Source organism: Lepidochelys kempii, chromosome 3 (genome assembly GCF_965140265.1).
Source record: "Lepidochelys kempii isolate rLepKem1 chromosome 3, rLepKem1.hap2, whole genome shotgun sequence".
Classification (NCBI taxonomy): Eukaryota; Metazoa; Chordata; order Testudines; family Cheloniidae; genus Lepidochelys; species Lepidochelys kempii.
Window position 1 is genome coordinate 150,490,022 of NC_133258.1, and position 20,994 is coordinate 150,511,015.

Consider the following 20,994-nt stretch of genomic DNA (forward strand, 5'->3'; position numbering starts at 1 on the left):
CCAGCTACACAGTGCTCTTCTTCAGGTTTAGGAAAGGTACTTCGAGCATCACAACTAAATACAAGAGGGAACAGATTGTTTAGCATAAGTAGTTAGCTCATATTCTAAGGACAATTCAAGGTACAGTGAGCTACCTTGTCACTCTAAGGTCCTGGGACCGACACGGCTATAAATACACTACACCATACACACATATATATGTATATAATATAGCAGAAATAGAGGAAGTGAATGATTGGGCAAAAATAATGAATTAGAGACCTGGAAAAAAACTTCCATATACAGAGAAATTGAAAAATTGGGTCTGTTTATTTTAAAGAGAAAATGAACAAGAAAGGACAGGAGAAAGATATAATGAATGGTTGGAATAGAGAAGGTAGATTGGGCACTTCAATTCATCTTTTTGAATAAGGGATATTCAGTTAAATAGAAAGATAGCAAATATGAACTCATAAAAGAAAATATTTGTTGCACAATGAGCCTGAGGAACTCGTTGTCACAAGATATTATGGAAGTTAATAGCTTGGTAGGATTAAGAAAAACCTGCAATATGTATGGACCATAAGAACATTCAGCATCCTTGGTTCAAAAATGTAAGCCTCTTTCTAGAAGTTTTATCTATGATCATCAACATGCTTTTTCAGTTGTTTAGTGCTTGTATTAAAACATTTTGGCAAACATAATAGAAGAAGTAATTTATGTGCAATTCTTGTTTTATGAACATAATGATTATATTAGATTAGCAATTACTTATGTTCTATCACTAGAGTTCAGAAATGTTGTTTGTTGAAATTCTTATTGTTCCAAAAATAACCAGTAATAGAAAGAGTCGTTGGCTCCTCTGCTTCTCTTTTGGGTGTGTGTGTATTATCTGCTTATGATATGATATAACAATTCAAAATTTTAGTTGTGGCATATTCCAGATGCAGTCATATAAAGGAGTACAGGCCCAAGATGCCAAATTCTCAGATGATGTAAATCAGTTTAGCTCCATTGACTTTAATTAAGCTATACTAATTTTACATGAAAAGAGGATCTTGTCTGTGAATTTGAAATGATGCAGTATAAGTGAATAATTTTCTCCTTCTGTTAGTTGTCTTATACATTTGTTCTTTTAGTGAGATAAACTTATAAAGATGCTTTAAAGCTGATAAAATTTATAAAGCAACCAGAGATTAAGTGAAATAACTTTTAAATGATTATGAAACAATAGAATTAAGTAATTCAATTCACTTTACATAGTAATTTTTCTGACTATAATTCTATTTTAAAGATATACACATGATTGTTTTGTATAAGTAGTGTAGTTGTCTTCAGAGCATTAAAATTTAGATGCAATTAAGTGTTGGGGTTTTTTAAACCAGGACCATTGAAACTCGCTTTGTCAATTGAAGCCAAAGCATGGAAGATGCTACTCTGTCGTTACTTAAATGAGGAATATAAGAAGAAAATGACAGACATGATATCATTTATAACTGAATATTTGAAGAAATTATCTCGACCTATTCGTGACTTAGATGATGTCAGATTTGCAATGGAAGCTTTGTCTAGCATACGTGATAATGAAATACAAATGGATATGACCTTAGGACCTATTGAAGTAAGACAGTTCTTAATTTTTTTTGTTTTGAAATAAAATAATTTATTTAAAATTTGGGATTTTTAAATAAACTTGGAGAACCCTAATGATGAGTATATGTTCCTTCAGTCTCCACTTTGAGGGGTGGGAAACAAAATACTTATTTCTTCCCTTTTAGCTCCCTGCCGCAACACTTCTGTTGTTCTTGATACTCACCATCCTAGTCCTACCCTTTTTTGTATGCATAGATAGAGCCTTCTGCAATCTTATCTTTCTGCCTTCCAGATTCCCTGCACAGAGCCACTTTTCATTTAGTAAGTCACAGTACATTGTCAGAGGAATATGCATAATTTTTCTAGTGTAAGTTCTTTTAGTTTTCCCAGTTCTTTTAATTTCTTTTTTTTTTAATTTGTCCATCTTTTGTGGAAGGAGGGAAAAGACTAAACGCTAACATTCTCCATTCTGAAGACTGGTTATACTACCATGATACCAGAAAGATAGTGGTTAAATATTTCAAATGATTATAAAAGTACAAAAAGAACAAATATAAAGGCAAAGGCATAGTCAGGAAAAGCACATGCCAATGTAACAAAGTTCAATGTGCACCTGGTGGTGTACCTGGTGTTGTAATTTTGTCAGATAAAATAGACTGAATCTTTCTTTCATTGCTTTCTTTGATGTCAGTAGTTCTCTATGTTGGATGTCACTGACATTAAAGAATAAGAGTAATAAGAATTTTCTATATTAGGGAAATTTGCATTAGCATAATTGCATATTGTGTTCACAGTGAAAACCTAGTATTGCACCAGTACAGTGTGTCTACACTTGAGGTTTGTACCAATGTAACCATAGTGATGCAGTTACACTGGTGCAAATTTCCCTAATTTAGACAAGCCCCGTTTTTCCTAATTTAGACAAACGCTGTGTCTGTTTTTCAAATTAGGTATACGAGTCTGTCAAGGTTGAGTCCCCAATCTGGCACTTTGAGTGCAGAAGGTGGGGTTCCGCAAGGATTCTAAAAAATTAATACTGGCCACTTCAGGCTGCATTAACCTCCCAAGGTTATAGCTTTTCTCTGACCGTGGATGGGTATATGCTGCCCCCAAATGCAACCTCGGGAAGGTTATTCTTGATGGAGCACTTGGGAATTCCTTCCTGTGGGGTACCCTCAAGCCCTTTCACCCCCGCTCCGGGGAAGAGCTGAGAAAGAAAACAGAGGAAATTAGCTGTTGCCCCCAGCTAATTAAACAACATATGCACAAACTTCTTAGGACACCAAAAATCCAATCCTGTTCTTAAAAAAGGTAAATTGTATTAAAAAACAAAAAGAAAGAAAATACATTTGGCACTTAGGCTTTTGCTAGATTTAAAAAACCCACTTACAAAAATTAAACATCAAGAATAACCTTCCTGAGGTCCAGCTTAAAGGTTACAAGCAAAACAAAAAGCATTTGGGGTTAGCACAGAGGAGTCTACAAGCCAATAAGAAAAAAACATAAATAAACCTAATTGTGTCTTTCTAAACATTCCTGATCTACTTACATATCTGCATTGTTAAATAAGTAGTTCTAGATATGATTTGATGATTTCCATATCTGGCCTTAAGCTTCTCACAGCATAACTGCTCCCTGTTCCCCTCTTTTCCAGAGAACCACAACACACAGACAAAGGGAAGTTTTTTCCCCATTTTAAAAAGTTCTAACCCTCCCATTGGCTCTTTTGTTCAGGTGCCCACTCCTTTCCTTTTACCTGTGGGCTTGTTAACCCTTTACAGGTAAAGCAAGTAGAGAAGAGCACCAAGAGGGGTTTTATAGCTAACTGGCTGGCTGGGTGTCCATAAAAGGAAGCTCCCCCCTCCCTCATTTATCACTGAGTCATTCATGGTCCTTCGTGTCATCCTGGTGGGCCAAGATTCTTACATTCTTTTCTAATGATCCATTATCCATGAGTTCTAATCTATTTCAGATATGGAATTTCTGTTATTATAGCAGCCCAAAACGTATCTACTGTGAGAAAAGTTGTCTCATCCACACAGCTCCCTGATGAATTTAAGCTAGCAGCACTAATAGAAGCTGTAAATACCACCAACAGCAAGATTAAAAGAATAGGTAGAGTTTAGACAAGAGAAGTATGTGCACAAGTGGAGACATGGAACAGTATCTTCACCAACAGCAGTAGTTTTAGGAAAGTATAAGCCATCTTGTTCCTTAGTGGGAATCTACCATGCACCAACATCCAGTCTACCAGTTCTTGGGATTCTAGTACAATAATAAATTCTGATAGTAGCAGCAGTGTTCAACATATCTTCTAGTATAGCCAATTCATGTTGTTATAGATGTGTAGGGAAAATGTTACTGAATCTGATGAATATTTATTTTATTTTATTTTAATAGCTCCATATGTATCCTACGTACTTAGAGAGGGGTGTAAGGATAAGGTCCTGACCCAAAGTGTTTACAGTATATACTATAGAGCAGTGGTTCTCAAACTGGGGGTCAAGAGCCCTCAGGGGGTTGCGAGATTATTACACGAGGGGTCGCGAGCTGTCAGCCTCCACCCACCCCCCGCTTCGTCTCCAGCATTTATAATAGTGCTAAATATAAAAAAAGTGTTTTAAATCTATAGTGGGGGTCGCACTCAGAGGCTTGCTATGTGAAAGGGGTCACCAATATAAAACTTTGAGAACCACTGCTATAGAGTTTCCTAACATTTGAGTTCCACTCATGTCAGTGGGATTACTGACATGAGTACATCACTTTTAAATATAAATATTTTCAGGATTGTGCCCTAAGTGGAAAACATATAAACCAGGAATGTGATAAAAACCAGGATATAGAGTAATGATAATTAGCAAGTTACTTGTTAGTTCCATGTTTTTGTTTGATTTTTGTCCCCCTTACGCCCTCATTGATTTAATTAATGCTTTGTTGAGGGGAGGACTAGTTTTCATAAGCCTTACTGAAGTGTGGGTTAAGGGAATACTTAGAAGAAGAGATGGCGTAGGCTTGGGCTGAGATAGGAAGAGGTTTCCGAGCATAGAGGGTTGCAGGAAAGAAAGAACTATGTATTCACAGGCAGTCGTAAGCTGTAGTGAATACACGCTACAAGTACACAACAGCAGGCAAATGACTTACATGCTTCACTCAGCCATTTGTTTTAGTTGGTTATAATTTTTAGTATACAATTAATAATCTACTTTGAAAAAATATAGATAGTATACAAGATAGTATACAATTAATAATCTACTTTGAAAAAAATGTAGTTAGCATGAAAAACATGTTATATAATAATACATTTTAGGTGGTTCTGTGAACATTAACACAGACAATGTCTAGTGTTTCTAAATTTGCCTCTAATATTTCATATAGCTCTGCTCATTACAAGATTAGCTGTATCTGTTGTGCTCAGAGACTGGCTCTTCTTCATCCAAACCCCTTTTTTTAAAAAAACCCAACAAAACGTATATTTTGGGCCTAAACTAAGTTGGCTGTATTCTTTTAAAGTATATTTTACAAACTTTGTATTCCTGCAAATAAATTATTTTTTCTTCTTTTATAGGAAGCCTATAGTATTTTAAATAGATTTGAAGTTGAGGTGACAAAAGAGGAATCAGAAGGAGTTGATACACTTAGATATTCTTTTAACAAATTACAGACCAAAGCTGTAAGTATCTGAAACTGTCCTTTTGCTACTATTTATTAGAAGATAATATGAGTCATTAGGCTTATATGAGAGTAAGGGATTAATACATAAACTGTACTACTCCAGGAGTAGCCAATGTAGGAATTGGTCACCTCTTACAATGATAGTGAGAGAAGTAAGTTACTTCCCACATTTCATAGTGTCAGAATGCAGCTGAATCCTATCCTTTTGTTTTGTTCTTCCCTAATGCTTTTTAAAAAAAATCTCTGAATATGAACGATGTCCAGGTTTTGTTGTGTAGCTAGTTAGTTAAGTTTAGTTTGTTTTGACCACTCTGAATTTTCTAAAGATGAGGAAGTTACAGCATCTTGTAAGAGAATAATGCCTTGAAGGTGTTTGGATTTTTTGTTTGGATTTTTTTTAAACATTGTTTTTATATTTAGCTGTCTGAATAAAAAGCTATTTTTTGTCCAATGCTTCTGTAGTTTTTTTAATGTAACAAATCAACTTGATTATATAGAATTGACATCCCTTTCTTTATTACTATTTTTAAAGAAATAACTTTATTTCAATAATTTATTAATAAATGGACATTCATTTATATTTTAGGTCAGTGTTCAAGATGAGTTGGTTCAAGTTCAGCCAAAATTTAAGAGTAATCTGTTAGAGTCCGTTGAAATTTTTCGTGAAGATGTGGCAAACTTTGACACATCATATGACACGGTAATTAAGTTATCTGTTGGGCTTGTGGTTCAGTTCCTCGGAATATATGGCTTGCAGCAGTTGGGTGCCAAAATTTTGATCTGCTGAGTTGTCTCTGAGTTCCTGAGGGCATGGTAACCCAACAGACCTTCTGTCATAGTTACTAGGTCAGCTGTGCTTCAGATCCCTTTTAGTCCTTCTTAAGTGTACCCCTCAGATGATAAACCCGCCTTCATTAATCTCTCTCGAGGGTTGAACCATGCAGTTTTACCACTCCTAATCTTCATCTCTGTGCTGCAGCCCTGCTATTTCTCAATCATGTCTATCTGACAGACCAAACTGAGTTTAGCACCTGTAAGACTTTTCTCTGGGAGCCTGTGACCAACAAGCTGATTAATATGACTCAAAAACAATTTATTCAAAATAAAGTTTTATTTATTCTTTCACCCAAAGATATAAAATAAAAAAGGCCTATATGCATTTTCAGACAGCTCTTGTTCCTGGACACCCACCCGGCTGCTGGGTTTGGGTCCCACATCCCTGGGCCCCGTGTACTTTAAGCTTCCCTTGGTCTGAACATGCTGCAGCACTGCCTCTTTCCTTGGTCTCAATGGCACACTTCCTGTGCATAGACTCTCTGTTATCCCCTCTTGGAAATGTATCTTTGCAGCCCAGCTAGCCTCTGCCCCAGGATTACTGTTGTGTCTCCTTTCCTCTCCCACAGATTCCCCAGTAGTTTAACCACACCATCTCCCAGAACTCCAACCTTATGGGCATTCTGGGCTTATAATTTAACTCTTTAGGGACATGTGATAGGTGAAGCATATAACACAAACAAAGGTTTCTAAACACAATTACTCCTTGCTTTAGATAGCAGAAAAGCTATACAGATCCAGTCATAAATAATAAATCCCTACACGCATTTCCTCACTTCATTTTCATTACCACTCGGGAGCATGATCTGGGTTTAGGTCAGAGTTTCTAGGGTGTTCAGAATCCCCTTCCTGCAGTTCATGGCTTCCCCTCCGAATCCTGGAGTCCCTCTGTCTCTCTTCCAGGTCAGCTTCCTTTGATGTTGGCTGGTCCCATACTCAAAAAAGTTCTCTGTTCTATGAAAGCATGCTCAGTTCACTTCTGCTCCTTGCCTCAAGCTTCCTGAGTGTAATCTGTGAGTTCTCCTGGGTATATAAATCCTAGCATTAACATCTGGCTTCTTAATTCTGTTGTTTAGGAATTTTCCAGCCTCCAAGCCCTCTCCCAGACAAACATAGACTAATTGGTTTCCCAGTTCTGGTAATCCTCCTTAGCATACCCGTTATTCAGTCAGAGCACAGTTAGATACGTCTTGATGGAGCATCTTCCAGATAACATGAAACGATCGCTAAGGGTATTTTCTCAGCATTCTCTCCAAGCATTTTCTGATGCTTCTGACTCCTTTAGCAAGTTCAGTGGAGACTGCAATTATGCTTCATTTGTGAAGCTACCCTGATTTTCACTAACTAAAGATCAGGCGCTAAACCTTTTATAAATGATTGATCTTAATGATCAGCTCATTTTTTCTCATATTACTGACGGTAACATTTTCAAAAGCACCTAAGTGCCTTAGGAATAGATCGCAGTAACATTTTCTGAGATGAAAAATGCAGATCATGGCAATGAAAATGCTTTGTGAATTTTTGTTGAATTTGCTGAATTGTTTTGGTCAGGAAAATAAAATTTGGAAAAAATCAAAACAATTTCTTTTGAAATGTTCTGAATTAAACGTTATGATTTTTTGAAACAAAACTACCTTTGTTTAGAAATTTACTTCAATTTTGTTTTAAAAAGGTTAGAAAAACTTAAAAACAGAATGAAATATTTCATTTTGGATCAAACAAAATGTTTTGCTTGTGGTGAAACAATTTTTTTTTACTACTTTGGTACACTGAAAAATGTAAAAAAAAAAAATGTTCATTTGCGTCAACCTGAAGCAATTTTTTGTTTTGTTTTTTGATATGACCAACAATGGAAAAGTCAGTTATTCACACATTTCTGTTTAGGGGCCTATGTCCCACTGATTTCATGCAAGGGCTTTTGAAAATTTTACCGTCAGTCTCATGGATGGGTCTCAAAGGAGAAATATAATTCTAGCTCTTTGAATATATTGCCTTCTTTGTTCTCCTTGCAAACTTCAGAAAAGTGGGATTTAAGTAGTGGAAAAAATGAAGGATGTTGTGTCACTAGAGCCCTTTGTTTCTTTGCTTTAACAGTCATGGGGGATGCTTTCACAGCCCTAATGGGCACTGCTTTTTTTTGTGATTCCAAGCTCTGTGGCACAATGGGTTTGCATCCCATAATGCAGATCTACAGAGTCAATATACTTGAAATACAGTTACTGGTATGTTAATCTTTCTATCTTCCTCCCTTCCACTCCTAACACCTCAAGTTATACTTAACAAGAAATTATGTGCAGTTCTATAAATACCAGTGAAAGTAAGCTCTGTGAAAAGAAAAGCAATACATGGCAGATTGGGTATTCTGTAACTTTGATTGTACCTTTGATAAAAGTAAAGAGTTGCCTCAAGTCACTTTTTGGGCATTCTCGCTTTATTTTTGACAGGATGAAAATATGTAAAACCTGAAAGTATATTATCTACTAATACTAAATTTGATTAGACTACAGAAATTTCTATTTTATCTAAAATATTTTTCCTTTGATACACTTCTGTAATTCTTTTGGCATTAGTGGGATTTATGGACACACTTCAGTGATTCATATACCCCTTACATATATCCCTTGACTATTTAAACAATTTTGTACATGCTGATGGTTTGTAAATATACAATTTGCCTTAACACACTTGAAGAGTTAATATTCACTTTGTTAACAATTTGTTTGCTTTAGGAAGGACCCATGGTTCCAAATACACCCCCACAAGAAGCTAGCAACAGGTTACAAATATTCCAGGTAAGAAAAAAGTAATTTTTGAAATGTTAAATTGAGAGTCATAGTTGTGAATCAAAGTGAGTTTAGAAAAAGATCCATTACTATCTATGGAACACGGGAATTGATGGATAAGCTTGAGCATTACACTGTAAATTACTTAGATCATAAACTCTTCAGAGCAGGGATTGTCTCTTACTGTGTGATTATACAGCACCTAGCACTGTGGGCCCTATGTTCAACTGGGACCTTGAAACACTGCTGTGATGCAAATAATAACAACAAGAAGAAGAACTTAATTTGTTCAGTGTGTTTTCTACAGACATTTTCTGCATTAGAAACAGAAATTCTCAGGGGATTTTAGGGATGGATTTCTGCAGCAAAGATACACAGTTGGTATGTACCTTTGCTTCATTCTGTTAGTCACAGTCAAATGGCCGTATGTCTTTTCTTCAAAACCAACACCTCTAGCTCCCTTTAATCTTTTTTTCCTCATTAGACACTTGCTGCTGAGTTTGATAGTTTCCTAAAACCAATTTTTGGTTTATGCAACAGTGTTCCTATCCATGTCTGCTTGAATTATGGTAATTTTGAAACTAATATTTTGAGAAACTGTACCTGCTACTCCACTGCCCTGTATTTTGTATAGTCATTTGTGTCTGTGAAGAGTGAATGCAAATTGCACATAATGTGCTTCCAGATTGGAAGAGTAATGCTTTATGTTCAGTCTGCACAGATACAAATGACTCTACAAGGTAGAGGCCCACTATATTTAATGCTTTTGTAAAATTCAAGTGTATTATGTTGGCCACTCTTACTTCTTCTGTCTACATTTGTTGTGCTGTCAAATAATGCAATCAAGGCTCAAATATCACAGTGATGGTATCGTACTTACTATAGGTTGAGTGATTTTTGTTTGGCCAAGTTTGTTGTTCATTGGTTATATGCTAAATATTTAACTTTTTTGCCATAATATTGATTCAATTATTTTTCTAAGGAAATAAGTTATAGTTATTGTGATAATCAGTAGACAGGCTGTCCTTTGTGAGACCCTTTATAAGTCCCTTGATTTATCCCTTTCAAGTGGTAGGCCCATTCATCAACTTCTCTTTGAGGAGGGATCCTGCTAAGCAACCACTCTCTGACTGGCCTCCAGCTTACAACACCCTGGTTGCCAGCTAGGGTTGCCAACTATCTAGAAGCTGAAAACTGAACCCTTGCCCCACCTTTTCTCCTGAGGCCCCGCCCCCACTCACTCTTCTTCTCCCCCATCGCTCGCTTTCCACACACACACACCCTGCTCATTCCCCCGTCTTCTGGGACTCACCTGCTGCCTGCAGAGCCGGGCTGGGAGGAGCTGATGCAGAGCCTGCCCGCCTGCCAAATTGGGGCACAGCGGTCAGACTCTGGCTCAGGAAAGGAGCATAGTTAGTGCATACTCAGCCTTTTAACATTCTTTCTCTTTCAATGTACAATTGTATTGAGCTTTTCCTGATTTCACTTAATATCCCCCATTGACTTATAATTAAATTAGAGCCTGGTAACATAGTACACAGGAAAATGAAGGTGAGATTTTATTGTTTGATTTGATCTGATCTGTGCAATACCATTTGCATAAACTGTGACAAAGCTCTGTCCTTGCCTCCGTGGGTCCCGCGTTTCCTGGCAGATTTCGCTAGCCTCAGAGGCTCACTGTGACCCTGCACATAACCCTTCTCTCTCTAGAGACAAGGGCCACAGTCTACTAAGCCATTTTCATCATAAGCCAGCGAGGGAGGTGAGGAGAAGTTATCCTTCTTTGCACGGTCTCTGTTGTCTCCCAGTCTCAGTGATTAATCAGGGGGCAAAGGTTTGGGGGGGGAGCCCGGGCCCACCCTCTACTCCGGGCTCTAGCCCAGGACCCTAATAGTATCAGTTATGGTAGCTGACCTTTTAGAAACATAACATGTACAATTCCCTGGGCTACTTTCCCCACAGCAGCCCTCACTTCCTCAAGCTCCACTTCACCCTTACCTCAGGGCCTCCTTCCTTGTGCCTGATATGGTGTGTACTACTCAGCCTCTCCAACAGCACAACTTCCTCCCACAGCTCCTGACATGCACACCCACCTGACTAACTGAGAGGCTTTAACTAGTTTCAGCCAGCCCCTGATTGGCTTCAGGTGTTCCAATCAACCTAGCCTTCTCCCTGCCTTCTGGAAAGTTCTTAATTGGCCCCAGGTGTCTTAATTGACCTGGAGCAGCTGCCATTTCACTTATCCTGGTACCAGGGATTTGTTTAGCCTGGAACTAATATATCTATCTCCCACTACTTTTCTATAGCCATCTGGCCTTGCCCCTCACAAAACCCAAGGTAGAGCATAGAATCATAGAACTGGAAGGGACCTCAAGGTCATCTAGTCCAGTGCCGTGCACTCAAGGCAGGACTAAGTATTATCTAGACCATCCCTGACAGGTGTTTGTCCAACCTGCTCTTAAAAATCCCCAATGATGGAGATTCCAGAATCTCCCTAGGCAATTTATTCCAGTGCTTAACCACTCTGACAGTTTGGAATTTTTTCCTAATGTCCAACCTAAACTGCCCTGGCTGCAATTTAAGCCCATTGCTTCTTGTCCTATCCTCAGAGGTTAAGAAGAACAACTTTTCTCCCTCTTCCTTGTAACAACCTTTTATGTACTTGAAAACTGTTATCACATCCCCTCTGTCTTCTCTTCTCCAGACTAAACAAACCCAGTTTTTTCAATCTTCCCTCATAGGTCATGTTTTCTAGACCTCTATTCATTTTTGTTGCTCTTCTCTGGACTTTCTTCAATTTGTCCACATCCTTCCTGAAATGTGGTGCCACAATACTCCAGCTGAGGCCTAATCACTGTGGAGTAGAGCAGAAGAATTACTTCTCATGTCTTGCTTACAATACTCCTGCTAATACATCCCAGAATGATGTTTGCTTTTTTTGCAACAGCGTTACACTGTTGACTCATATTTAGCTTGTGATACACTATGACCCCCAGATCCCTTTCCGCATTACTCCTTCCTAGGCCATCATTTCCCATTTTGTATGTATGCAACTGATAGTTCTTCTTTGAGAGATGTCCCTGTGGGTGCTCCACTGCAGGTGTCAGTGCGCCCCTGCGCCGTCGTTTGGAGATTTTTACAGCACCCATACCGGTTGCGCATGCGCAGAGCCTGCCTTACATTCCAGTCTTGTCTTAATAGTGTGCATTCACGGCCGATCTCCTCTGTTCCTTCTCTACCGTCCCTGGCTGGATTCAGAGCTCAGCAGACTCGTTAAAAACTTTTTCTCTTACTCATTCTACATACTCTTTTCCCTTAGTTTAGCACTCTAGTTACTTGATAAGTTCATCCCTAAAAAAAAAAAAAGTTCCCTCTTGTTCGTGTCATCCTCCAGCTGATGCTAATATGCCTGGCTCCCCAGGATTTAAGCGGTGCACTACATGCAGGGACGCCATCCCTATCTTGGATGGTCACTCCCAGTGTATAAAATGCCTGGGGGGCCCCTTCATGGTGGCCTCTCCACTGAGGCTGCCTTGGATGGGGTTGGTTTAGGAGGCAATAACAATGGGAATTTTTGCCTCACTAGCAATGGGACTAAGCCCTCCTATTCATTTCCCAGTTCCCTGGGGACCCTCAGAGCTCCACCCAGACTTCTGAGAACCTTACTGGAAAATTGCGTGGAGCAAGTGGGCTCTGAGCCATGATCCAGCCACTCGTCACAGTAATGCTTAGCACAGATCTAGTGCTTCACTGCCAGGGATCTCAAAGTACACTGTAAATGGAAGTGGATATTGCCATCCTCTTATGGAAGGGGAAACTGAGGCACGGAGCAGCACATGATTTGCTCAGGGTCACCCAGCAAGTCTGTAACAGAGCTGGGATTAGAACCCAGGAGTCCTATCTCTCAGTCCCTCTGCTGTAACCACTGGCCCAAACTCCCTTTCCAGCACGTGTGTGACCTATGCCCTTCCAAAGTATCCTGCTCCTAGACTGCAATCCTGCTCCCCAGGAAATCAATTCCCTACAGATGCTTACATGCCATCCTTGGGCTGGGGTCTGCCTTTCAGGGAGCTTTCCCCTGCCTGGTGGCTTGGTCCCTGGGACGCTAAGTGTGGACACAAAGCAGCCTGGTGAGCACAGGCCCTGTACGGGGCTCAGCCAGCTTTAGGAGCCAAGTGTGCTTGGCCTTTGTGGAGCTATAAATGAGTCAAGGCCACTTTTTCGGTGTGGCTCGTGAGCTGGAATATGGTGACAGGGGGCAGGGCCCATGAGCCACGGGACTTTCTTGCCGGGTCAGCAAAGCAATCCAACTGCAGAGAGCGGCTGGGCAGCCCAGGCTCTCTGCTGCCTCCTTGCCCCATGTGCAGCTTTGCCTGTTCCCCCCTCCTTGCCCTGTATATTGCCCGCCTGCTACCGCTGCCCCTCCCCACCTGTTGCTCGCCCCCTTGCTGCCCTGCATGCTGTCGCCCCTCTCCCTGCCCCACCTCTTCTGGAACACCTGTTGCCTGGGCTGTTGCCGCCCTCTCCACCCCTCTTGCAGGTGCCTGGGCTGTTGTCCCCCATCCCTGCTCTGAGTACCCCCCCTTTCTTGCTCCGCTTGTTGGAGTCCCGGAATCCAGCTCACCATCAAGTGACCCAGCCAGGTCACGGCACTCGCGTCTCTCCAGACACTGCTGGATCCTCAGCAGGTCTGGGAGCAGAGAGCAGCTCCTCGTGGCTCCAGCCACAGCTGCTGCTCTTCCTGCCCCCTCAGTGGAAGAGGCCGGTTACTACAAGTAACCGGACTTAGAGCACAGCTGTCTGGACGCTGCCAGGTTCCCTTTTCGACCGGGAGTTCCAGCTGAAAACCTGATACCTGACTCTATTGCCAACTGTGTTATTTATTAGCAATCCCTGGCACTTTGCAAGAGTTTTCCTTCAGGAGCCTGTGAAAAGCAACAATATGCAGTGAGACAGAAGCAGTTTCTTCAAAAAAAGTATGGTTTATTTGCTAAAAGATTCACATCACTCAGAGAAAAAAATTTAAAATAACAGATCTCTGTGTATACTGTGTTACCTGTGCTTGGCATTCCCTTCAAGCCCCTAGGTGGACATGGGTTTGCCTCAGTGTCCGCTCTTCTCTTGAGGACCAAATTACAGTTTGTCTGCTGCAGATCCCTCACTCCCAGTCCGTGTATCTGGGTCAACCTGCAGCTGCTGAAAACTCCCCCCACCCCTCCTTCTCTGTAGGGCATGTCTTTTAATAGACCAATGTTTTGATGTTCAGATTCTCAGCTTTGGCAAACAGTCACATTGCCAGGGTTGGAGCTGAGAAGTCCCTCTTCATGGCTATAAACGTAACTATTGTGTGTGAGGGGATGCTTCTTATCTAGGCTATGGGTTATCCTTTTCTACTTTCCTTCTCTACAGCCCCTCTTGATCTAACTACGCATTCAGGCACGGTAATATCACCCAGATAAACTGAAAGGCGTATGTTAGTTATAAAAAGTAATACAAATATTTTTCAATTCTCTATACTTGTGGAATGGTAATTGTCAGAATCACTTATCCTTCCTTTTTTAAAATTGATTCTATATTTGCTTTTTACCAATCTTCTGGCAGTACTCTTTGCTTGACAAGTTATATAATTCTGTCTCTATTTAATGGTTTTTTCTAGTTGTGTCCACACCAGCTAATACAATGTTTAATTTCTCCTGACTGGATAATATAATGTGGCTTTAAGTGCGCATCCTTTTTTATAAAATATTCCTTCAGATCTTTGTTGTGCACATTTTCTCTGTTTAGCTGGAGCATATGTAATATTAAATGAGACAGTGTTTTAAAAAAATCTGTTCAATTGTAATCTGCTGCTATTGTGGCATTCCTTGTTGACACTAGAAAAAACATTCCCCACTGTAGGTAGAAATTGAACAGGATTTAAAATCAAATGTATGTCCTTTGGAGACCAAAAGATGTTATTAGATATTTCTTTGTATACATACTGCAGACTTAAGATAGCTTTATAATTGGACAGCAGTTTATGATAATTAGAGGATCTCTTAGTTACCAAATGTATATCCTGTTTGCATTTTTAAATTTTAATTTGATCAGGCCAATTTTGATGAACTCTGGCGGAAATTTGTCACTTATTCATCTGGTGAACAGCTGTTTGGATTACCTGTCACAGACTATGAAGTTTTACATAAAATCAGGTAATGGAAAATAGAGCTATCTTCAAGAATATGTTAAGTACTTTAGAAATGCTGTAGTGAATTGAAAAAGGGCATTTGTACAAAAGAATATGTACTTATCCCATCATTTCTGGCAGACCTTATGTGGTATAAAAGAGCAGGGTGCCTGCAACTCTTAGCAGAGGGAGGAGAAAAAACTGAGGTATAGGAAGGAAGGTGAAGACCAGCTGTGGTCTGGAATTAGAATGGAGTTGGAACTGCAGAGTCATGGCTGACTGGGTGCTCTGTCCATGAAGTGGGACTGGCTGGAAGTAAAAACTGCAATTGGGCTCTAAAGTGGTACTGACTGGAGCCAGGAAGTGGTGTTTCAGTTGGGGAGTGAGGAATGACCAGCATCTGGAGCCAAGCAGCAGGGACTAGCTGGGGATTCAGAGATGGAGACAATCTGAGGGTTTGGGGAATTGGTGTAACTGGGGAAATGATATAAGTATTACATGTACTCCAGGAAAAAAATTTGCATGCCTGTCTCAGAAACAGTTGAACAGTATTCAAGCTTCCTCTGGATGGCTCACAGAGGTTTTTGCAGCTGTAGGCTAAATTAAAAAAAGCAAAACAATCCACAAAGGGAGATTAGAACACAGAATCTTTGTTAACTTGCAGGTAGGATTGTGCAATTGAAGAAAAGATACACCGTTAAACGTATCTGGAAAACCCCAAAGTATTAAAAACCATAGCAACTGAAAACTAAAGTTAGGCAAACAATTCTGCCACTATTTTTAACACTCAGTACATATACACAGACCATTTAACATCGAAACAACTTTAACTTTGATCCTGTATCAAAATACAGAGGATCAGATCCTCAGCAAGTGTGAATCAGCATAGCTCCTTTGAAAGATCAGGTCCAGAAATTTTAAAAGTTTACCCTTATTCATATAATTGTTCTAAAAAGTTGGCCTTTCATAGAATTCTAATTATAGTATATAATGAGTGAGTATATATATAGTGAGTATGAACTCACTCATTTCTCTCTGTGTTTGCCTATTTGATATTTGTACAATATTGTATTGTATTGTCTTCTATTTACTCATTCCTTTATACTGGAATAATATGAGAGCAAGGTATTTTGTTTTTATTTGGGTTACTCTACCTAGATAAATGTATTGGTATGATATCATTTAAATACTAAATATAAATATTTCAGTCCTCCAGCTTTTTAATAATTTTTGTTAATATTCTATGAATTCCATCCAATTTATTGAAAACTTTCTGGTATTGAGACAGCCAGAACTATATACAGTATTCTAACGGTTGTCCAACCTCAGCTATATAAAAAGCAACAATCATTCTGGTCCATGATACAATGCCTATACAAAGGCATCCCAAAATTAATTAGAAATTTTATTAATATAATCTTGCAAACTCATGTCAAACCCATTGTCCCCTGCTAAATCCATTTCTGCTATACCTATTCAAGCATTATTCTATAATTTGATAGTCTTGGGCATCCCCCTGCCTCTCATATTCCACAGCTTTTTGGTCAGAAGTTCATTTATCTGGCCTTTCTGTACAAACCAGTTAAGCATTTCCTCCAACTTAAACCATTTCAGGAGGGAAATGCATCTTCAAATAAAAAGGCATCTTCAAATAAAAACTAAAATGTGGGCAATACAGGCTTGTCTACACAGGGGGGTTAAACTGGGTTGAGTTGAGCTAATATGGTTTGAAAACACTTTCATGCACAAACACCATTCATTGTGATGCACTAACTGCATTTATCAAACTCTGGAGTCCTCTTTCAAAGTGAACTAAGTTTGATAAGAATTGTGTTAGTTCAGTCTATTGTTTATGTTCATGCACTGCAGCTGCGCACTACTTTGGCCGTCCTCCAATTGCTATCCCATGCTGCTTTGTGGGTGACCATCACTGATTTGTCCATATACCTGTGTGCCCTCCACTGCTCTGGTGTCAAGTTGGCTGGATGTCCCCATTTGCTCCTTAATTCAAAAGTATCTGCATTGCTGTCAGATTGCCTTACAACATTACTTGAGCAGCTGCCTGGAGCTATACTGAGACGCTCGATCTTATCCACAATCTGGGAAGAAGCATCAATGCAGGAAGCTCTTGTGGCCAGGCACTGGAATAAAGAAGATTTTATGTACATTGCTAAGCAGATGTCTGCAAGGCACCAGAACCAGATCACCCACCAATGCAGAATAAAGACCAAACAGCCCAGGAGAATGTACATTAAAACCAAGGATACCAGGAAAAGTCCAGCAGTGGAAATGTGATCTGTCTATTTTTGAGGAGCTGGACACAATTTTGATCCATTACACCAGAAGTCGGCAATCTCCGGCAGGCAGCACATCAGGGTAATTTGCTGGTGGGCCATGCGACATTATGTGCTGACCACCGCTTCCCGCAGCTCCCATTGGCCGGGAACGGCGAACCGCGGCCACTGGGAGCTGCGTGGGGCTGTTCCTGCGGGTGGTCAATGTAAACAAAATGTCTTGCGGCCCGCCAGCGGATTACCCTGATGGGCCGCATGCCGAAGGTTGCCGACCCCTGCATTACACCACTACTGAAACTTACCTCCCCCTTTCCTGCCCCACTCCAAGGATGAGCAGCAAGAGTCATTGGAGGATGAACATGAGGAGCCTCCTGAAAAGCTGTCCCCAGCAAGCCAAGATGTGTTCAGGAGTCAGAACTTTGTTGCCAGGTAGAAAGTGACCCTGATTCCTGCCCTGCAGGAACTGAGCGTGATTCCTAGCCAGTTTCTAGCCTGAAAAACAGGCCAGGGTTGAGGAGGCACATCCTATTGAGGAAAACTTGTCATGTATCTAACTGTTTTTAAAATGTATTATTATTATTATTATTATTATGCTATACTGCCATGCTACCTTCTGTTCCGGAAGCCTAATGGCCACAGCCATTTTAGGCAGATATGAACTAGGAGCCTTTCTGAGTCTCCAGCCCCCTCCTCAACTCCCTTCTTCATCCCATACATTTGGCCTCCTCCTGCCCCCCACCAATACATGTTTTCAAAATAGAAACTGCTCATGCCAAAAAACTGACCTGTCTCATGTTAAAGCCCTGATTATCGACCATTTTGAAGCCTACACCATGACCTATCTACCTATGTTCCTTTTTCCTCCCCACATCTGTCCTGCCTGGTGAACTCATGCTGCAGTATATCAGGTGCTGCCAGCCCATGCCCTCTCAGTTTCTTCTTACCGCTAGAGTGCAGGCATCCTCTGCAGCCTTCCTTGCTCAGGTTCTGATCCAAGAGTTTGTCGGGCCGCCACCTGGTCGTCTGTTCATACGTTTGCATTGCACTACGCACTGATCCAGCAGGCATGAGATGACGCTGGCTTTGGCAGAGCAGTGCTGCAAGCTGCATGACGGTGAACTCCAAGACCACCTCCATTGATACTGCTTGTGAGTCACCTAGAATGGAATCGACATGAGCAAACACTCAAAGAAGAAAAAACAGTTATCTGCCTTTTGTAACTGTTGTTCTTTGAGATGTGTTGCTCGTGTCCACTCCATTACCCACCCTGCTGCCCCTCTGTCATAGTTGTCAGCAAGAAGGAACTGAAAGGGCATGGGCCGACTGTGCCTGATATACCACAGCATGATTGCGGCACTCTAGAGAGCACCACAGCTGACCCTATGAGTACCACTAAGGCAAAAATCTCTGACGGCCGCGCATGTGAGAACACACACACACACACACCTAGAATGGAATTGACATGAGCAACACATCTTGAAGAACAACAGTTACAAAAGGTAGTTAGCTGGTTTTTATGCACAGTATCTCCTAGTGGCTGAACAGTATAGTACAGTTCAGCATTCCATTACAACTCCTTAAAGTTTCTACATTCTTATCATTTCCAAAATATATACTTAGGAGAGGCTCATATACCAGAGAAGTGTACCTTCTGTCAAAAATTGAAGGCAAGGACAAGAAAGAGCTGTGAACTGAAGCTGAGGCTCCTGATGATGGAGAGTTCTCTGAGAGCAGCCACTGACCCTAGTCCTTGGACTCCCCCAGAGCAACAATCCCCGATGCAACCATCAACGTCCATGGCACATCATACTCTGGTGGCATCAAAGAGGAAATCTACTGATTCCTCTCACAAAAGCTCAGAAAAGAGAGCTATTCTCAGATTGAAGAATTGACCAGGAGAAAGAGATCCCTGGCAAAATCAGTGACCTTGGTACCAACAGAGCTGCAGCGCAGTACCCATGAGACATTAGGCTCCTCAACTACCAGTACCAGCACTAAGCCTAAAAACCAGAGGGGCACAGCTCAGTAGCATCAGTACCATCTGACAAGAGAAGTGGTAGAGACCAGAATACCTCTTCTAAAACGGCACCTCTGGAGGCAAGGAAAGCCGTGGTACTGATCACTTCAATCAGAGACCTCTTCTGGCTGATCATCAGACAAAAGACTACAGCTACCACTGACTCCTTGATACTCATTGGCCATTCTAGACAAACTTTGTTGGTACCAATTACCATGGCAGTACCACAGGAATTTCGTTTCTCCAAGCACCTCTTGGTTTCAGAGAAACTCGAATCCCTGCTGCTTGGTATCGGTGGTGCGGTGCAGTACTGACCACATCTCGGTCTCTGGAATTCCCTGTGGTACTAGGACACTCACCACCAGCCTCTATCAAGTGAAAAGGAAGAGGACAATGATAACTTATCTTCGGTCTAAGTGCAAAGTTTCCCAGGGCAATGCTAAGGGACCAGTCACCTAGAACCATGACAGGACTGACAAGGCCCACCCATTTGGTATGGATATTTTTGTGTACCATCACCCAGGCCCTTCACACCATTCCAGTGGCTGTACTGGGACTCATGGGTAGCCTATAGACACCAGTCCTCTAGGACCTCAAGTGTCTCCCATAGGATTAGAGTAAGATGATCTTCCTCAGCTTCCATTTGTAGACTCCCTGATCCCCAAGAGGAGACCTTTGAGAAGCAAGAGGCAAGGCTTGATCAAGAAATTACTCGAGCAATAAACATTTCATCATCCACTCCAGGTGAAGCTGTGATGCCTCCTCCACCATCTACGGCACATAACTTTGAACAATTTTTAGACCTCACTAGGAGAGTGGCAGAGACACTTCAGATCTGCCTTGAAGAAGTAAAGGAGTTGCAAAACAAGATGATGGACATCCTCCACACATCCTCACCAGCACGTATTGCATTCCTGATCAACAAGGCTCAACTAGACCCAGCCAAGGTCATCTGGCAAACTCTGGCCATGATAACTCCCACATGTAAAAGGGCAGACAAAAATATTATGTCCCCTCAGTGATTGTGGACTTTTTATTTTCCCAACCACCCCCAAATTCCCTTATTGTATATACTGTAAACACACATGGCAAACAGCACCATGCTAAATCAACACCCTACTACAAGAACTGATAATGACTGGCCTTATTTGGCAGGAAGTCATATTCATCAGCAACCCTACCATTTCGGATTGCTAATTACCAGGCTCTATGGTGAAATATTATATCAATTATGGAAAACTTAATGCCTTTATTAAACATCTCCCAAATGATCAAAGAGAACAATTCCAAGCCATCATTGCCAAGAGCCAGTTTCTGGCAAGGACAGCACTACAGACTACATTAGACGCTGGAGACACAGCTGCCTGCTCCATATCAATGGCAGTAGTGATGAGGAGAGCTTCCTGGTTTCACCTTTCCATTCTCCCAAGAGAAGTCCAAATGACCGTGGAGGACCTTCCATTCAAAGAATCCAAACTCTTTGCAGAAAAGACAGATGCCTCACTACACACACTGAAGGACTGAAGAGCCACATTATGCTCTTTGGGGAGCTACACAGCGGCACAAAAAAGACAATACAGTAAGTCACAGACATCACAAAGATCCTGACCAGCCCAGTTTCCTCCACCTCAGAGACAATACAAACCCCAGCAGAAG

General features: G+C 40.9%; 1 protein-coding gene across 1 annotated transcript in view; it reads left to right on the plus strand.

Moving 5' to 3' along the window:
- The window catches only part of DNAH8 (dynein axonemal heavy chain 8), a 577,606-nt gene that overhangs the window by 241,368 nt on the left and 315,244 nt on the right, over positions 1-20,994 (plus strand). The window contains exons 29-33 of the mRNA XM_073338555.1: positions 1,365-1,600; positions 5,138-5,242; positions 5,831-5,944; positions 8,808-8,870; positions 14,952-15,052. Of these exons, the coding sequence (XP_073194656.1) occupies positions 1,365-1,600; positions 5,138-5,242; positions 5,831-5,944; positions 8,808-8,870; positions 14,952-15,052 (619 nt within the window). The remainder of the gene's footprint in view (positions 1-1,364; positions 1,601-5,137; positions 5,243-5,830; positions 5,945-8,807; positions 8,871-14,951; positions 15,053-20,994) is intronic.